Genomic DNA, 20,483 nt, shown 5'->3' with positions numbered 1-20,483 from the left:
GCAAAGCTCTATTAATGTTTGCCAAACTGTAGCAGCATATTATGGAAATCTTCATAATCAGTAGTAGTGTGGTCTACTATTACTAAAATAATCATATCGGGCCCACCAAATCAATTCCTAATTGGACACAAACTAATTGAATGGGTATCAAAAGAGTTGGGTGTTGATGCTCAGGTGTTATCTTGTAAATCTCTTAAGGACTCATTCGGGGAACCTTTTGGATGGCTTCTAATCAGCAAAATGGGCAGTTAAGATAGGTACAAACTAAACAATTATTGTATATTACTTTATAAAAATGGTTAGAAAACATCCACAAACGCATTCCTTCACTTATCCAATCAGTCAGTCAAGACTGAAAATCTTGGCCTCAAGTTCTCAATATCGAGCAGTGTGTGTGTATTCTCAATAATCTGCCTATATTTCCTATGTTTCCATGTCACATTCCTTGTGGGCGGACATATTCAAAATGAGTGTGATGTGACATAAAATCAGTAGCTTCTGATAAAAAATTGCATAATGTGTAGCACAGATATTAGCGCTTACAATTTGCAGAAAAATTGCCCCATTTGTCACCCCTATCAAAAAACTGAGACAGTGTGTACCTAGCTTTAAACTACAGGGTATTATCAGAGCATTGGCAGATGCTCCTGAACTTCAAATACATCCATTCCATTCATAAGTTTCCCGCATTTAGGTTCTTTTAGAATGGCTGCTTTCATGCATGTATGTGTCTGTGGCAAGAGTATTCCAAAATAATGTCACTGCCATACCAGCTTGGTGTAAATGGACTCAAAAGGAATGCAAATATACACCTGTACACATTATATTGTAATATGTGTTAGCTTAGAAAAATATTTGTAAGACCCCATGTCATTAATAACATACAATAGATGTCTTTATCGGGGGTGCTGCCAAAGTACAACAAAAAGTAATCGTAAAGGAGAAAGAAAGTATTGTCTTGAAGATTGCGCACTTATTGTACAGTTTAATTCAAAAGATAAAAATTTACTTTTATTTATATTATTTATTTATCCTGCTGTGTGTCTTCGTTTATTGGTGTTGTATTAATACATAGGTCTTATTGACTGTAATTAATTTTATTTCACAAAAATCTTTTCCACTTATAGCACTCTTTATTCTTATCTTGACACTCTTTATATATTTTTCACATATTTCGCTGGCCATGTCCTAAATGGACTTTTTTTTATATAGGATACCCAATAAAAAAGTTAATTTTTATCTTTTGAATTAAATTGTACAATAAGTAAGGAAAGGAAATAATCTTCAAGACAACACTCTTTCTCCTTTTTTGTAGATGGACTCACCCTACCATAATCAGGGCTGGATTAATGCTTGTGGGGCCCCAGGGCAACTAAGTGTGGAGGCCACCTTAAAGCCACATGGAGCCTACCCCCCTCCCCCCCAAGCAACACAGTGCCTACCCCCTTTCCCCAATCCGTAGGAAGCATACTGCTCCATCCCTGCAACAGCACTGTTTACTCACCTGACCTCCTGGCAGAGCTGCACCCTTAGTCCCCTCATCAGCGGCACAGATGTGATGTGTCATGTGATGCTGATGAAGGGATTCAGGAGCCACTCTGCGCTTTATGCAGCAGCACTGACTGCTGCATGCAGTAGAACACAAAGCTGCAGCAGCTGAGCCCCCATCCGGGAACAGGTGCCACTGGACACCTGTTCTTGGCAGGGTCACACTGACCCTGTGTGCAGGCCCTGGGGTGACCGTCCCTGATGCCGCCGTCCCCTCTCTTAATTCGGCCCTGACCATAATTCAGTTATGGAACTGTTCCAAAACAAATTAAGTTGTGTTTATTATTATTACAAATTCTGGACATATTGACTAGAAGTTTACCCATTTTGCTCCTTCCAGCAATAATATTCACTATTTATAGTAATGACTTCATCCTTTGTATCAGGATTTTTTTAAATTAACTTTGCATCAAGAAGCCCTATTAGCACATTAACACCATAATTAGTCTATGTTTTATTATAATTTATCTTTGTGCAGATCATCTTTTGAAGCTGCTGGGAAGTATTACTGCCTGTTTAAAATAATTTATGTAAATAGCAATGGGAGAAAAAGAGTGAACTGATTGGCCAGGTCACAATAACAACTATTGCACACAGTACTGTATAATTAGTAAAGAATATATGCAGTGGCAGAATTGGTGATAAACTTTATAATAACAGCTACTTATAAATAAGTATCACTAAAAATATGGGAAAGGAAAACATGGAAAAATATAAATAGAAACATTGATAACATGTGGACATAATAGCATATAATGTATTGCAAGACATATACTAAAAGTATATAATTGCTATTGGGGCACCTGGGAAGTATATGAACTCCAAAGTGGAGTAAGTCTCTCATAGATGGCTTGTACTACCAGATTTAGTGTAGGAGCTGTCTTTTCTCCCATTGTTGTTTACATATACTGTACCTGGTGGGTTGGGTATGGCATGCTGGCGCTACTACAGTAGCTTTCACAAGAGGAATGAAAAAGATCATTGCAAAATTTGAATTTCTCACTGTTAGATTGATACATTTAAAACACCGTAAATAATATAATAAAAGACTTAAATACAATTAGTTCCACAAAATTGGTTACCTTTTCTAGCAAATTAGTAATGTCAACAGTTGCTTATAATGTAACAAAGGCACTTTACAAAGACCAACAGTACCAAACATATCCATTGGCACCAGTGTGACTTATAGATCACCTAGTGCACATGTAGGTATACTACCACATATCTTTGTGTTCAACTGCCTCCTTAAAATCAAATAAAAAAAAAGGGGAAACATTATGTTTGAATGTATGGTCATAGGGCCTGATTCGAGTTTTATGCTATTTGCATCGCTGTTACGTCTTTGGACACAGCAGCGATACGAAAATATGCTAATGCTGCAGGAGGCATTTAAGGACAGAAAATGGGCACTGTCGGCATCGCAGATACGAGTGCTGTCTGAATACGCAGCATCGGATCCCCATCGTGACCATCGCTCTGCGTAAGCCTAAAACTACTCAGAATGATCATCTCATCTCCGTAGCCAAGGCCAGTAAATCTGCAAACACTCCCAAAAAATGGGGGTTACACTCCTCCGTTTTGGGAAACAATCCCGTCGGCCCCTCTGCACCCTTGGCTTCTCCCCTAGTGTGTCCCAATCATGGAGGCCAACAGTGATCTGGCAGCCCGAAGGCAGCCCCCAGGGTAGTGTTAAGAAGGAGCCAGACTGCTCCAGACTAATCCCGGTGGCTGTCCCCTGAATCCGCCGGGGTAAAGTGAAAAAAGGAGAAGGCGTACTCCTGTCTGTGGGCCTGATTCAGAGCTGGACGCTCTTTCAGAGCGCTCGCTCTGAATCAGTGCCCTCCTCTTTTTTAGAGCGGCCTCCTGGCCGCTCGCAAAGCTGTGGGTAACCACCCACAGCTATAGCGAGCGGCCAAAAAGATGGTCACAATGGTCAAGACCATCGCGACCATCGGGCTTGCGACGAGACCCTTGTGGTAGGGTCTCGTCTGCCGCAAGCCCTGGAGTGCTTTTGGCTCTATCAGAACCGAGAGCACTCCCACTGACATCACTTGTGATGTCAGTGGGGCTGGCCCCAGACGGTAGGCGTTCCCATCTGGGCTGCCATGCCCCCAGCACGCCCACCATAGGGGGCGTGCTGTCACTCACCATCCACAGTACGCCCCCTTTGTAGCAAGACCCATAGCGACGATTTGCCCGTCGCTATGCGGGTCTCGCGCATGCGCACGACAGAGCCGGATCCCTCTTGCGCATGGGCACTTGACCAACATCGACCCGCTTGCGAGCGCTCAGCGCTCGCGAGCGGGTCTGAATCAGGCCCTGTATTCGGCGGCTGCTCTTCTCTGCAGCCGCTGGGGTAGTGTGAAGGAGCCGTCTGCTCCTGTGCAGACTGGCTCCTTTTATAACATTACTCCAGCGGCTGTAGGGAACAGCTGCCGGGGTAATGTCATAAAAGGAGCCAGTCTGCTCCTGTCTGTACTTGGCGGCTGCTCTTCTCTGCAGCCACCAGAGTTTGTGATAAAAGGAGCCGCTGTGCCCCTGTGAATACCGCCCCCAATCCCACCCCACCGTGACTCTGAAGGTGGTCGGTCCTTATTTGCACTACAGAGAGGCAGAGATGGCCAACGAACATTGATGATTTGCAACCCATCGATGGTTAACCACCGATGGTCAATGGTTTTGCCATCGATGGGGGAGAACCAATGGTTCTCTCTCATCGATGGCACAGAGCCTGTTGATGTTTTTTTTTTTTATCTCTTCAGCGCCGGGACACGGAGCATAGCTTCACGCTCGTGGCAACCCTACAAAGCCCCTCCCCGACTGTAATTGATCCGCCGTCCCTTGAATCAGAGAGCAGGGATGCATTGGTGGGCTAAACCACTGATGGTTCCCATCAATGGTTTTATACCATTGATGTTAGCCACCAATGGTACCATCGATGGTTACTATCAATCGTTAATCTACTGATGGCCATCTCTACAAAGCAGTCCCTCTGCTCCGGGCGTGTGCAGCGATTTCCCGATATATCTATAGATTTTTTTTGGGGGGGGGGGTGCAATATAAGTATCGACGGTACCATGAATCTTATTGATCATGGTTAAACAGTTTAAAGGTCAAGTGATGCACAATAAACCATAAAAATGGCTACTTTTATGGTATATTGGGTTTTAAAAAAATAATACTTTTTTTTTTTTAAATTGTTTTGAATAAGTGTTAAATAGATGTTCTTGACCTAATTCAATCTTAAAAAAAACAAGAATTTCTGAGCATTTTTTTAGAAAAAATATTAGCCAGTTAAGTGGTTATGTAACATTTTCAGATTTTTCCTTTATGTTAACCTAATTTGTGGCTTAATTTAATCATCAAAGTGAGGATTACTGGGACTGTTTTTATTACATTTGACAATTTTTTTGTGTGACTTGTGTGTGAATTTCTTATTACTGTACATTGTTTAGAATGCATGTAGAAATACGCTTCTCTGTACAAGTGCAACACGGAGGCACAAAAACCGTATGCTCTGACCTCTTGCAAAATTCAGGTTATAAAGTATAAATGGCCCTGGGCCCCTCCGCAAAGCAAGGATCATCCTTAAAAATGACCCTAACCAGCAACTACAGTACCTCACTTTAATAAAGTTACTTTGCAAATGAAAATGTCATGTTTGCAGCACTACTCCTCAAAAGTAGTCGCCTACTATGTACTTTGCTAGAAACATTCTTACTCTGGCCAACTGCTCCCATCAGCCTGTTCTGCTCCTCTGCCAAACCCGTTTTGCTCTGCAAATCCATGCGCACTGGTGGAAGACTAAGCACACTTAAGCAAACCGAGGGGCCCGATATTACTAAAGATAATTCACAGCACATATTTTGCGCTTCATTTTTTTTTATTTTAGGCAGTTTATAGCACAAAAATAGGTTTTCTACCAGCCAATTTGACAAAAAAGAAACTACTGTTCAATTGTTTACTCTTTCAGATTTTTTCTAAATAAAACTTAAAAATATTGTCACCATTAGACTGATCAGGCTGTGGCCTTCTTAGCGAGTGTCAGCTTTGTTAAGGTCAGCTCAAAATAAAATAAAAAACAATGGGCTGTTCCTTCACAATAATTGTTCATATAATTGCCATCCACTGTGAGGAAATTTAGAAAATAGTACAGACTGAGAATAGAATAAATCAGAAAAGGCCGCCGGAAAGCCAGTTGGCCAGGAAGTTGTATGAGCAGAAGGAAGACAAAGCTGGTGATAACTTCAGGAAATGTATAAACATATACTGTAATGTGAATCAAATGTAAATACCACACTACGCTTATAGAGTCTGCAGGGACAGCTCTCTGTAAATTATAACTGAAATGTGCTGCTTGCTCTGCATGATCATTGCAAATTTTGTATTACCCTTGATTATATTATTTAGCTTGCTACATTTACATTGTTATGTCTGTATGTATGTATACACATGGCTTTTGATACTATTTTTCAATATATATATGAATTTGTGTACAGACCATTGATTATACAATGCAACAGAAAAAATATGCAGATTATATAGCCAGGGGGGCCGAGAGGGGGGGATACTAATTATTCGGGCCTGTGCTTGTTGGGGGGGTCCGACGTTGCCCCCCCCCTCCCCTTACCTGTCAGCAGCCCAGCTCAGGCTGTTGTTTACTGTGCTGCAGTTGGAAACCAGGGAGATTGCTCACTACTGCCTCTGAGTGGCAGTCTCCTCTCCTCTGCCTGTGGGGGGGAGCGACACACTCATTGCGCATCCCTCTGGACTTACGCCAGGCTGAGGGGCTCACAGCGCCCCCCTCCCAAGCACACTGCAAATGTGTGTGTTTTTTTCTAAGGGGTGTGGCCACGCTTCCAGCGATTTATTCCATGCCTCCTCGATAGTAATGGGGTCCAGGCCGACTCTCTACGGCCCTGCATACAGAACCTGATTCATAGTTGCACAGTATTGCACTGCTGCTGTGTCTTTGTACGCAGTGGCTGTGCAATACCATACAGCTAATATGCTAATGCGGCAGGAGGAGCCTAGGTACAAAAGATGCATCCTGCTGGCATTGCAGATTTGAGTGCTGTGTCTGAATGCAGCAACGGATCACTATCGTGACCATCGGCCTCGGCGTGCCTACAAAACGGAGTGGAACGCACCGTTATGTTAAATGGACCAGTCTGCCGCCCCACCCTCAAACGGCCGCAAGTCAATCATGCTGAGGCATGGTGGCACTGCAAGCGATCTCACAGTCAGTATCCAGCACATGTGTAGTACAGATCCTGCACATGTACCGATCATTAAACATCGAAGTTATACACAAACCACTGTGTTTGAGTACAACTCTGACTCAGGCCCATAGTTAAGTTTATATTTCCTTTTTATAATACGAGTATATATTTTTTTTATGATAAAGAAGATTTAATTTGGAACAAGTGATAAAAAAAGGAGCCTCTTCCATCTAGTTTAGTGTAAATGTTTCTAATAATGTCGTGATGATAAATGAGGATTAATTATATATTATTTATAGAACTTTATACATTTATTACTATTACTTGTGAAATCTACAAGGGTGTTCTTGCAGTACAAATGCTATTGTTTAGATCATACTTGAAATATATATTTTATAGCATTATAAATTAAGTTTATATTACTGCTGTTATGTGGATGGAATTTTTTTTTTGTGTTACACACACAACCCACAAACATAGAATTCACAAGGAGCTTGCAGTAAGGGCACACCCAAATGGACACACAAGTTGTCGGATACACAACAATAGTGTGTGGAATCATCTCCGGGAAACAGGAAGAGCGGCCACTTCCTACAAAGGAAATGTGGGAAGGCTGGACACATCTCTCTCATACACAGCTCTGTAACTCCACACTTTTGTCATAGCATATACATACTAATGTAATAACACGTTCAGTGTGCTGTCCATGGCCAAGGAAACATTTCCGCACAGCCTGAAGTATGCAAGGATCTAACCCGCGATGTGAGGTGAGGTTATGTGTTAAGATCAAAAGATGTGGTCACAAGATGTGTGTTCTGTACTGTATTACACAATATTTTAGTATGTGTGGAAGGACACTATGTTTGTTCAAAAAATTGGAATGTAGGTAATGGTCGTATATATTGTAATACACTTTTTCTCTGAGGGTAAATATTTTGAGCCATGTGCATTGTTAGTGGGATATTAGTGCTGTTTTATGTAGTGGTAATAACATTTAGGATATCAAGGCTTTTGATGCGTGTTCTCAGGATCATGTATGCTGTATAACATAGGTCAACATAATTATGTATAACATGGGTCATTGTGTGACATTATATTCTGTGCATTGTGTATTATAAGGTGTTTTTCATCATGTACATAGATCAGGATATGTTTGCAGAAAAAGCTATGTATTTTTTTTGATAGGACTAGGTACAGTAAATAGTATATTATTTTGTAATATGCCTACAACACAGGGTCCTTGTTAGGTCCTGGTACCAGAGCCCAAGATGTGTGATGGAACCTATATGTTACCTACAAATGCGTCTTATTCGCACAGGGATGTGAATAGAATGCACAAGCAGCTTCTGTTTAAAATGACATGCAGTATGCCCATATTCTGTGTGCGACTGCGGGTGTATCTGCATGCTAAACGCTACCTTACAGTGGGCCTGATTGAGAGATGGATGCTAATGCAATTTTCACGCAGATCAAGCGATTATTTGCAATTGCGCATGCGTATAAGCCGTATTGTGTGTGCGCAGCGATTGCACAGTGGATCCCATCACAAAGTGACTTACGGTTGTGAGCGTTTGGGGGTGGTAACGGGGAGTGGTCAGAAAAACGCAGAGTGCCTGTCCTTTAAACGCCATTACATGGGCGTGCATAATTTAGCCACTGCTTTTGCTTATGCAGCTGTGTGTCAGAAGAGCACCCGAGGCTCCGGCAGGTCAGACCTTCTGCAAGGGTAAGATGGCCGCTGAAGTGCGTTGATGTTACCGTTATTTGCGCAGGTATGCGTTTTCGCATGCAGCTAAAAAGGCAGCAGTGGGCGTCTTTATGCTTGGGTGATATTTGCTAACATTAGCATATTTTCGCTGCTGTGTTGCATACATAATCGCAGCTGCAACTGCATTAGCGTCCGTCTCTGAATCAGGCCCAGTGCCACAGTCGCTGACACTGTAACGTAGCATTTCACATGCAGATACACCCGCAGTCGCACACAGAATATAGGCATGCTGCTTATCATTTTATTCAGCAGAAGCTGCTTTTGCGTTATATTCACATTGCTGTGCGAATAAGAAAAAGTCGCACAAAGAGACGCTCGGCGCTACTGAGTCACACGGCGCTCACGTGTTATGTGTAACGAGACTTGTAGCACACGGAGGATAGATGTATGTGGACACATCTGTATGTAGCACTTAAACCTCATGTTTCAAGTTCCTATTTCCTCATAGTGTATAACTGTGAGCAAGGGCCCGCTTACCTATTTGTCTGTCTATTATTATCCAGTCTTGTTTTATTTCTGTCTTCCCATTTGTAAAGCACAACAGAATATGCTGGCGCTATATAAAAGTTAATACATAAATAATAAAACATAACATTATTAGGCAGTTTCCACACCTGCAACAAGAAACCGAAGAGCTAGCTGGGTGAGAATGAGAGTATTGATAGGGTTGCTTAATAATGAATAATTTCAATGTGGGCAACAAATCAACAGGCGACATGTATTTCTTATATTTGTATTTAAATGTGTGGCTATTTGTAAGCATGTGTTGGAAACAAGGTCCCTGTGGACCTTAAACACAATACACAGGATGTTCACCAGTGTGACTGCAATGAACTGGAATGTCACAAAGAAACAAGCCTGTTGTAATATTTTCCCCCGCTTGTTAGATCACTTTAAAAATTATCACATGACTTTTCATTTGTTATTCTTTCATTATACAATATTTGCTCAGATTCATCAACACTATGGGGTGTATTCATTATGTTAATTTTTCGGACCCCGATAATTAACATGGTAACTCGACACAAGCGCTGGAGCAGTTCATCATTGCTCCGGGGCAGAGACAGCTTATCCGAAAATCAGCTGTCTCCCCGAAGCGCTTCACTGCTCCTTTCTGTGAATCTTTCACTGTTCCTTTCAGAGCAGTGACACTAGTGCGCCTGTGTGACCTACAGGTCACGCAGGCGCACAGAAGCCCCAGCGTCTGGTGGAAGGAGACGGACAGGGCGGGGGGATCCAAAATAATCCCTCTTCGCAAACCCAGGACTTCTTCCCATGGGGTTGTGAGCCATAAGCGGGAGCAAACGCCCTCAGAAGATGGCGAATGCTCCCACAGTCAAGATTCTGAAAATATTGTATTTTCGGAACGTGATTAATTCTGTCCCCATACTAGTGTATGGTGACAGTGGGCCATTCCTTTAGAGAAAGGTAATCAGGAGATACAGTATCTGCGATATTTCCTGCGTTACCTTCTTGATGAATGGCCCAGACACTTAATTTCTACTTAATGTCTACCATTGCAGGTGAAAATTTTCATTTTTACCTGCTTTTGTACAAATTAAGTGATGATGAATAGACCCCTATTACTTATAAACAAAATGGTTTCTGTTGTGTTTCAATGCTCACCACTTACAAAATGTAATTCTCAGGAAAGAGCTCATACAAATTGCATTAGTTTCCCCTGTTTACAGTAGCATGCTAGCTTGTACAGTACTATCACTTGCTTGGTCCAAATATGTACTAATCTTCCCTTTTAATAATTAAGGTTGCAACAAAATAATACTGCTATATACTATGTATAGAGCATAGGCACTTAACTAGACCTTTGTGGGCCCCATAGCAACATTTGGTGTTGGCCCCTGCCGCTATACTTCAAGAAACAGTAGTCTTCGCAGCATTTGTTTATTTTATGCTTCATTTTAGAAGTGCCCTGGTTAAGTTTATTCACCATCGTAGTGCCCCAGTTTTTTTTTTTACCGCATAGTAGTGCCCTATTTAATTTTATGCCCTATAGTAGTGACCTACCTGTAGTTCATTGTATGCCGTAGTGCCTCAAAGTAATGCCATAGATTATGTTATGCCCCAAAGTAGCTCCATAGCCCATAGCTCACATTATGACATAGCACCCCAAGTTCACAACACATGAAAGTGCATAAACATTACAGTGCCCACATTTCACATTATGCCATGTTTCAGAGACCACTGATCATATTATGCCACATTGTAGTATTTCCAGTTCACATTATGTAGTATTTCCAGTTCACAGTGTCCCTAGTTCATATTATACAACACTTTGCAGTTCACAATTTGCCACATTGCAGTGCCTTCCCAGTTCACATTATGCCACAGTGGCACCAGTTTACATTGGCAAGTTCCTGCTTATTTTACAACAAAGCCTACCAAATATTCAAGTGGCCCTGGGAAAAGTGAATGGCCAAGGTGTGGAGGGGTAGTGGGACATTTTGTCAGCTCTATCAGGACTACAGTACAAATTTAGTACTAATAAGCACACGGTGTCTAAATGAGACATGGATGTCCGCAATCAGGTAGTCTATTGTTTTCTGAGTCTCTTGAGGAAGACCGCTCTCAATCAAGTCCATTCTTCAAGTGGTACATAGGACTGTAGGACATGGAGGGGTCAATGCTGTAGAAATGGGAGATGGCTTGGCATTGCATTAGGGCGGTTAGGGCATTCTCGGTGTAGTACCACCAATACTGCACCACCAATACTTACTGATCTGGCCTGCCCCTTCTTCCCCCTTAATATGATAATGTGCCAATATGAAATGGGTGCAGGGGAGGCGCTCGCTGGCCCCATTAAAGCCTTTCATATGGACTCCTAAGCCATGGGCACCTCCTGCAGGCTACACCCACTATAATTATGCCCCTGATAGAGCAGCTTGACTTCAGTATATGTTAAGAAGCACTGAACAAGTATGTTACTGTTTGTACTGTCATTCAATTTCAAAGATGTATCAATAATAAATAATACAGCCTAACTGCAATGTACAGTTAGGAATTTTACAGAGATATACATACATATTTGCCTCTCCCTACATCTTTTAATTCCTCTTAATATGTCTAAACATTATTTAAATTAACTGTGGGCTATCTTGTGTGCTGCAGATCCCGGAGCATAATCTAATTGTATAAAGCCAATGTTCTGAAGCCTGGCAAACTTCCTACAGTTAGATGATATAACAGACATTTCTCAGGAGCAAAGTGAGCAGTCTCCTGCCAGTATACAGGATGCTCTCCCTCTGATTAAAAATATTTATACCTACCCAGAAGATGGTTAATTTCATGTGCGTATATAAAATAATTGAATATAGAACACACTATATTGGCTATGACGCACAGTTAATGTAACATGTTTGGGTAAGGTAACGGAGTTCTGTTTAATATACAGGTGTCTTCAGGTATCAGGTACTCATTAACTTCTATATATTAGAAAGTATTCCATATGATTAATATTGTCTACCATATCCAGAAACATCTGCCTATAATGACAGATGCTGTAACTACAGGATGTGATTCACTGACTGTTCCTGGTTGGGTACGGGATGCCGGCACTCGGCATCCTGGCTGTCAGAATCCTGATGCCGGCATCTCGACTAGGTCACAATGCCGACACATGAAGGTAAGTATATTACCCTTCTCCGAACCATAACCCTTCCTCCCAGCAGCCTAAATCTAACCTCCCCCTCCCCCTGCAGCCTAAACTTAATCCTCCCTCCCTAGTGCCTAACGCTAACCTTCCCCCCCTAGTGCCTAACCCTACCCCCCCCCAGTGCCTATCCCTAACCCCCCCCCAACCCCAATACTTACTTCAGGGTTGCCCGCGCCGGGATTCTGACTGGTGTCAGGATTCCGGCTCCAGCATTCTGAGCGGCGTATCCTGGTCCTGACTATACTGGAGACTATGTTATAAGCTTTCTGTAACAATGATGACTAAAGTATGTCATCATGGGTTTCATTCACCTCCTGAAACAACATTTTTTTCTATCAAGAATCAACCTGGCTGAAAAAGGTGGGTTATAGAGTGATAAAGTAGCAACCAATCAACTCTGTGTTTAGTAAATCAGCCCCCTAGTGTGTTTTGCATGTTACATTATCAGTAGCTGATTGATGCTCTGTCACTGCAATATTACATTAATTACTAAAAAAAAGTTAATTATAGATGCACTTAAAATGACACCACTCTTTATTATTTCACACATGGCTCCCATCATAAAATGAGGATTTAGTCATATATCACTTAACCTTGTCAAATACTTCCAACCCATCTTAATGCTCTACCCATCTGCTCTATAAAGGCAACATCTATTCTAGCCATTACTTTATACACTTCCTCAATCCAGCTGTGAATCTCATGAACACACATCTGTACATTGAGTATCAGCTACACACACTGAGCACTAAACACGTCATCTCTCTGGCTGGCTCACATGATAAAATATGGGAAACCCTTCTAAACCTGCTGTAATACCCACCTTTTATTATAGAGAAGCAATAGCATATAGCATTGCTGTAAATTCCAATCCAAAAACAAAGGCTGTACTGGCACATGCATGGTCTACACACACAACTTGTCCTGTATTATCAGTATCACCCTAAAACCTACTCTGTATAATACAACTTTCCTGCATAGCTTAGGAAGCTAACATAACTGCACACTCGCATCCCTCCAAATCCCCTCTATCAACAGAGAGAAATCCTGAGAAAAATACCCGTGCATTGCCTTCCTCCCAGCACACGTAGAAATACACCCACTAATCACACGCCCCTTTCTAATCATTTCCTCCACCACTAATTCTTTCCCATCTCACTCTTTTCCTCCTTTTACCATCTTTCCCTTTTCTGTGCTCAGCTACCCCCCATCCTTTCCGTCACTTCTGCTCACACTTTTCACATTCTCTCTCGCTCCTTCTCTAACAATCCCCACAACCTTATTACCATGGTGATGTCGCTCTGAGCTCTCTTTCTGAAACTGAAGAGAAGGTAAAAAGAGAGAAGAGAATGAGAGAGAGGTAAGAAGAGAGTGCCAGAGCCCAGGCGTAGAAAGTGCACAGGAGGAGATGGGATTAGCAAGACAGGTGAAATGAGTGACAGAAGAATGCAGGTGTGAGGGAGGGTAGGGGCTGGGAGAGACAGGAATAGTGGTCAGGGTATGATAATGCAAGACAGGTGAGCACATAGCTATGGACAGAATGATGTAGGCAGTAAGGTTGAAGGGTATAAGAAGATGATTGTAAGATAATGATCACAAAAGATATATGTATATGTTAGCAGGACAATACAATGTTAGAGAAATTGAGATTAAAAAGCTATGGCATCAGGAGTACCATCTGATGGACCCAGATGATGTCCGCTTTGTCACGTTCTCCAGCCTCTGTTCCCCTTGCCTGTCACACTATGGGAAGTATCACATGTATGCTTGCATTGCTTTCTGTCTCCTGTGGTCATCTTTATGATTTGTATAACTGATAATGTGCCTTATTGTATCACTGTGCATCATTGTAAGTGTGGATGTTAATGCAGCAGAATGAGTGGGTAGGTAATTGCGTGGAGCGGGCATGTGTGTGAATGTGTAGGTGTGCAGTATACAGTATGTACGCATATAAATGCACGTCATTGTTCATGTTAAATGTGTGATTGCGAGTGTAGGTATGTGATGTCATTTTTTTTTTGTCTGCTGATAGAGTGCTCATTATATTGAGCCAAAATAGCATGATGACAAAGGTGAGAAATTTGCCTGTCTTATATAATGGTAGTGAGCAGAGATAATCATCATTTTCGGTTAATTTCAAGCTGTGATAACAATTCCATCTACACTGCAGCAGTTTAGCTTGCACTGAGAAAGTTAAAGGGCACAAATACAATATATTGGTCTACAAGAACTTAAAGGATCTCTGATAAGATATCATTAAGGGCCAAAGCTGCTCACAGGAATGCTTCTTCCATGATAATTATGTAACACATGTGGCCCTGGGAGTCTGTACGTGCTCTTTAGTTTGACACTCACATTCTGGCTTTTAAGCAACAAGGTAATCCGAAGTACTGTATATTATTCATAGCAGTGTATCCACAGTGGCCGTGTAAATTTATACACATCTGAAAAATATTAATGTTAGAACACAATGTGGAAAATATGCACACAATATTATCATACCATTACTGTTTTGTCAGATTCAGGGGCAATTTTAATAAGCAATGGATTTACAACACCTTTGGTTTTAACAGCCAGATTTAAAAGGGCAATAATACTTAATGAAAAACAAGGCTGATTTTGCATTTACTATTATTGCCCTTTTAAACCCTGGCAGGCAAAATCTGTAAAAAAGGAGTGTTTTGTAAATCCACTGCTTAGTAAATATGCCCCTCAGACTTTATGGGATAACTTCACCCAAAACTGAATTATCACTTCCTAATGGAGTTCCATAAGTTGTAAATTAGCACATAATAGTGCTTGCTTGGGACCCCAAGTTGCATACCATCCGGTGGTTCCTCCGGCTATGCTATTCCCTGGCAATGCCCTCCTCACTCCTGCTTCAACAGTCAATAACATGCTGTGTGTATGCAAAAAGCCAGCTCAGGTAAAAGTGTGGAGAGCAATGCTGAATTTCAGTAGACATGGCAGAAGGAGGGGGGATAAATTCCCAGGTAAGTAATATTATGTTATGATAGTTATTATATAACTTATGAAGCTCGACACAAAACTAAACTGTGTGTGGAACTGGTTTTATCTCCTAACTGTAGTGTCCATCTAAATCTCAGCACTAAAGAATGGTCTGTATAACACAAACTACCACTCCACATTAGCTATCTATGACTTTGGGAAGTAGATTTGTGTTCTGACCCTAATTGTGCCCCTTTGGTATGACAGTCACATCTCACACAGCTTCATAGGAATTCCATGTCAATCGTCCTCCCACATCTGTCTCAGGAATTGCCGTAAAGGGGCAGTCCACTAAATTATTACTAACCTGAATAGCACCTTCCTTGACACACTGATTTTCCTGAGGCCTACCTCTTCTTACAGGGCATTCTACACCTGAGCTGTAGACATTCTCTCTCTTTCTCTCCCCCTTTAGTTATCCTGAAGCTAGTGAGGTGAAATCTAGATATATATATAGAATTAAAATGTATGACACAATGTACAATATTTACCTCCAGGACAAATATTTTGAGCCATAATAATTATTTCTTGTGCTAAAAGTGGTTAACAAATTGGTATGGTAGGTGTAAACTTGTGACCTAGACATTTCAATGTCCCTCAAACTGGCTGCTTTTAATTACTTTTGTGTCAATCATTGGCATCTATCTATTAAATAGTCTTTTGATTTCAATATCTACTGTATACCTTTCAATGCTCAAGATGAATTGTGTCTGCAAATAGGTTTGGCATGTTTATTTAGTAGGTGCAGATGGATAGATGTTTTGGCAGGTGCAACGTGTGGTGGCTACACTAGGCAGAAAACAGTCAAACAAATTATGAAAATCCTTGCTACATGTGAAGCGGTGTCTGCAAGCAAAGCATTTACTTGTGTGTTTTTGTATTAGAGTGCAGAACTTTATACTGTATATTCTCAGTGTGTAATGGTGCATATACACGGGACGACCGTCAGCGATAACGATATCGCTGAACGATCTCCCGGGTGTGCTGGATGATCAATAGTCAGGGGCGTTTCTACAAAGGAGTGCGCCCGTGTAAACTCTCTGTCTGGGCCCCCTCCTCTCTCTGCAGCGGCGGATGCGCTCAGCGCCGCAGCACTTATAAACTCTGGGCACTAGAGTGTGCCTGGAGTCTACACCGCATGCGCAGGTCGCACTAGGGTTATTTCTCTAGTGTGCATGCGCAGAACACCAAAAAAATGGCAGCAGTGGCCATTTTTCAGGTAGTTCCTCCAGCGAGACAGCCCGGCGCGGGACTTCGGAGAGGTGAGTAATTAAAACATATGGGTGCAGGGTGTGCGGTGTGGGTCCCCCCCAGACCCAGGAGCCCGTGTGCACCGCACACCCTGCGCTCATTATAAATACGCCCCTGTCTATAGTAACCTGGTCGATATTGACCAGGTTGGCCTGCATGCACGGGCGATGGACGATATCGTTATCGTCCATGCGCGCGCATCGCAGGTCGTTGGTGGGTTGGAGGCACCTAATAATGCACGATATAAATGATAACCATATGATCGATTTTGTTATTGTTCATATCGTGCATTTTAATCATACCGTGTGTACGCACCTTAACAGTGATACTCTTACAATGCTTCAGATAAGGGTGATTTGCTTTCTTTGGTTGACCCATGTAGAATTCTGCGTTGTCAAATCTGATATCAAGAGACTATGGGCCTCATTCAGAGGCGGTCATTAGATGCAAGCGGTCTCTCTGAATCGGGGCGGCCGCCTCCTTGTCGATCGTTAAGCTGTGGGTTAACACCCACAGCTCTAACGACCGACATGGGTGATGGTCACGATGGTCAAGACCATCGCGGCATACGACAGACCCTAGGGTAGGGTCTGGGCACTCGTAAGCCCCAGGGAGCTTCCTGCTCTGTTCGAGCAGGAGGTTCCCCACTGACATCAGCAATGATGTCAGTGGGGCCGCCCCCAAACGGCAAGCGTTCCGGCTGGAACGCCTCCGTTTGGCCGGGCACGCCCCCAGCCCGCCCAGCAAACGGGGCGAGCTGTCACTCAACATCGACAGCTCGCCCCGTCTGCTATGAGACCCCTAACGACGGAGCACCCGTCGTTAGCCGGGTCTCGCGCATGCGCACGACGGAGCCGGCTCCGTCGTGCACATGGACTGTGGGGCAACATCGAGTCGGTTGTGAGCGCTCAGCGCTCACGACCGACTCTGAATGAGCTCCTATATCCAGCGGTATAATTTATCTTTCGTGGATATAATTTTAGGAAATACTTGAATAATATCTGTGTGTGCCGTCACATTTATATAGACTCCCAGGTGGCGTGATGTTTTTTGATTTGCAGTGTTGTGGAGATTGCATTTGGCACTCTCAGAGATTTATTTTCTCATATTTAATGAAAAGGCTATAGAAAATCTCATGATGTCATTCATTTCTGTTTCATACAGTATGTAACACTACTGCAGTCACTCAGATTTAGACCAACTGCAGCCACCAAGTATTATTCTTTCCGCTGAGGAATAGCTTCCATAAACGTCTTAATAAGGTTATTTACTTCACTAGAAGATTTTGTCGATAAGTCTTCTCAGTTGGCACCTGAAGCTTATTTTATTGTTTGTTTCTTAGCTTTCAATTTCTGATCAGACTTACTAACCAAAATAGTTATATTATGGGAATAATGAAACAATATTTCATGGTCTTCCCAAGTGACTATCACTATTCTAACATGTCAGCATTTTGTTTATTAATAGCCACAACTCCCAAGCTCTTATCTCTTCTACAGTTATAACTAAACTTCTAGGTTTTTTTTTATACCAGTTACCCTCAAAATATTTTGTTGATCGTCTACTTTCTGTGGAAGTGACTTGGAATTTGTGTACATTATGTGCGGCTAGAAAAAGACATTAACACTAGTAGCAAGTACACTAGCAGCTAGTAATATATTACATATGCAGCTGAAAAATATAGAGTAAGCACACATGTACAGTAAGCTATTTTACGATTTACTTATACCTCTTTTCCACCAAAAACCTGGGTCCGACCTGGGTTTTCAGATATGGTTCCAACCCAGGTCAGACACCGATTACACAGCACCATCAATCTGGGTTATTCTCAGGTCAGCTCCGTTCACACTGAACCTGGATCTGTTCTGCTAAACTTGTGAGGTCATAAAAAGTGGAAGGTGACTGCTCCACAACCACCAATCAGCTCATTTTAGGCATGACCCAGGTCAGACACCATTTACACAGTACCACCGATCTGGGTTATTCTCAGGTCAGTCACACTGAACCTGGGTCTGTTCTGCTAAACTTGTGAGGTCATAAAAAGTGGAAGGTGACTGCTCCACAACCACCAATCAGCTCACTTTTGGAATGTCCCAGGTTGCGCCATTTACACTGCACCATTACCCATGTCCATCCTGGGTTCGACCCTGGTAGCTACCTGGGTTGGATTGCCAGGTCACTTGACCAGGGTTGTTTTTCAGGAACCCTTTTACACTGAGCTGCGACCCGGGTAGACCCAGCAAAAACCTCTGATGTAAAAGGGGTATAAGTTAGACCACAAGGCCAATGAGTCCCCACTCTTCAACCCAAATTCCCCACTACCAAGACCCTGCTGACACCCTGTTGTGGTAAAACAGGTTAAGCTACAGATTTATTCCATTGAAATTACAAAGAGCAAAGGGTGTTCTTTGCTAATCCACACTTTCATAGACTTGCTAACTACAGTACTCTCTAAGGTCCCCTGCTTTGCTCTTTTCAGTGGTGCATGTACTGTGTTCATGCATGCTTAGCAAAAGGCTACAGTAGCATGGTTACTGAGGGGCTTGGTGATGCACTGTTCCTCTCCATACCAAACATTTAAGTTTGCCAATTTAAAATATCTGAGAAGGGTGTGTGTGAGAAGGAAAGCCAAACAGAAGTTGCCATCACCAGGATAGTTTTGAGGGTAGGAAAAAATATAGTTAACTTTCATGCAAAAGGTGAAACCCCACCCTCAACCCTTACATTTTTTTTGACTAATTTCCCCTAAAACACACACTACCTAATCCTCATCCCTATAACACCTTTCATGAATATATGATGCATCAATGGGCTTAATAGACACAGCAATCCTAGTTTCTTAATATAGGCCTGAAATTACCTTACTTTACTGCTCATTTACCCTTTCATTTGTTTTATTTATAGTGTACTCATGGTTTCTGCTGCACTGCACTACAATTGGATAGTAAATGATGCACATTAATATATGATGGATCAAAAAGGTGTTCAGGGTTTAGCTCATTACAGCTTTACTCCTATTGTTAATATTCTAACACTTTACAGTGATTTGAAAACTCTGTCCTTAGGCATGCTAATGCTGGCCATACACCTGCACGACCAGCATCAGATTCGATTCACCATCCGACTCTCCAGAGCTCCCTGGCAGTTCCGGCAGCATATTTGTTGTTTTTCTTAGCACAGGATCTGTCGTAAGATCGATCCTGTGCCTCACGCGCTCCTTAGGGAAACAGTCATTGAAATGATGGTTCGCATGAACAAAATAAACTGCACGATCTGCACACGATAGGATGGAACATATGGACTGCGCACCTGATCATAAGACCCGATTTAAGGAGCTGCGGGAGCGCGCATCGGATTGTATCTTACTAAAAAAATACACGGTTTTCACAAGATCATCCTATGACTCGTCAAAAATCGGGCAATTGGCCTGAAATCATGCAGGTGTATGGCCAGCTTAAGAGTCCAGGTTTCCAGAGTGTCCAGGTCATCTAACGCAGCACTCCATTACTTTCCTTCTTGATCCAGTAATCCTTACATAGCCTGGAGGTGTGTTTGGGGTCATTGTCTTGTTGAAAAACAAATGATGGTCCCAGTAAGCGCAAACCAGATGGGATGGCATGCTGCTGGCAAAATGCTGTGGTAGCCATGCTGGTTAAGTGTGCCTTGAATTTTGAATAAATCGCCAACAGTGTCACCAGCAAAGCACCCCCACACCATCACACCTCCTCCTCCATGCTTCACAGTGGGAACCACACGTGCAGAAACCATCCGCTCACCTGCTCTGCATTTCACAAAGACACTGTGGTTGGAACCAACAATCTCAAATTTGGACTCATCAGACCAAAGTACATATTTCCACTGGTCTAATGTCTAGACCAGTGTGTCTAATGTCTAATTGTGTTTCTTGGCCCAAACAATTCTCTTCTTCTTGTTGTTCATCCTCAGTAGTGGCTTCTTCACAGAAATACGACCATGAAGTCTCCTCTGAACAGTTGATGTTGAGATTTGTATGCTA

General features: G+C 42.4%; 1 protein-coding gene across 4 annotated transcripts in view; it reads left to right on the top strand.

Annotated features, from left to right (window-relative positions):
• The first annotated feature begins 7,465 nt into the window (after positions 1-7,465).
• Positions 7,466-20,483, top strand: part of SHANK3 (SH3 and multiple ankyrin repeat domains 3) — a 434,911-nt gene continuing 421,893 nt past the window's right edge. For 3 of the 4 annotated variants that reach the window (XM_088447127.1, XM_088447113.1, XM_088447131.1), the window contains exon 1: positions 13,502-13,568. In XM_088447127.1, the coding sequence (XP_088303253.1) occupies positions 13,558-13,568 (11 nt within the window). In that variant the 5' untranslated portion in view covers positions 13,502-13,557. Of the gene's footprint in view, positions 7,538-13,501; positions 13,569-20,483 lie in introns of those variants that run through there. The other variant, XM_088447121.1, reaches the window with a different exon arrangement.

Source organism: Taudactylus pleione, unplaced genomic scaffold (genome assembly GCF_031769625.1).
Source record: "Taudactylus pleione unplaced genomic scaffold, aTauple2 ptg000019l, whole genome shotgun sequence".
NCBI classification, from domain to species: domain Eukaryota; kingdom Metazoa; phylum Chordata; class Amphibia; order Anura; family Myobatrachidae; genus Taudactylus; species Taudactylus pleione.
Note: the sequence above shows the minus strand (reverse complement) of the source record. Positions and strands in the feature narration are given on the sequence as shown.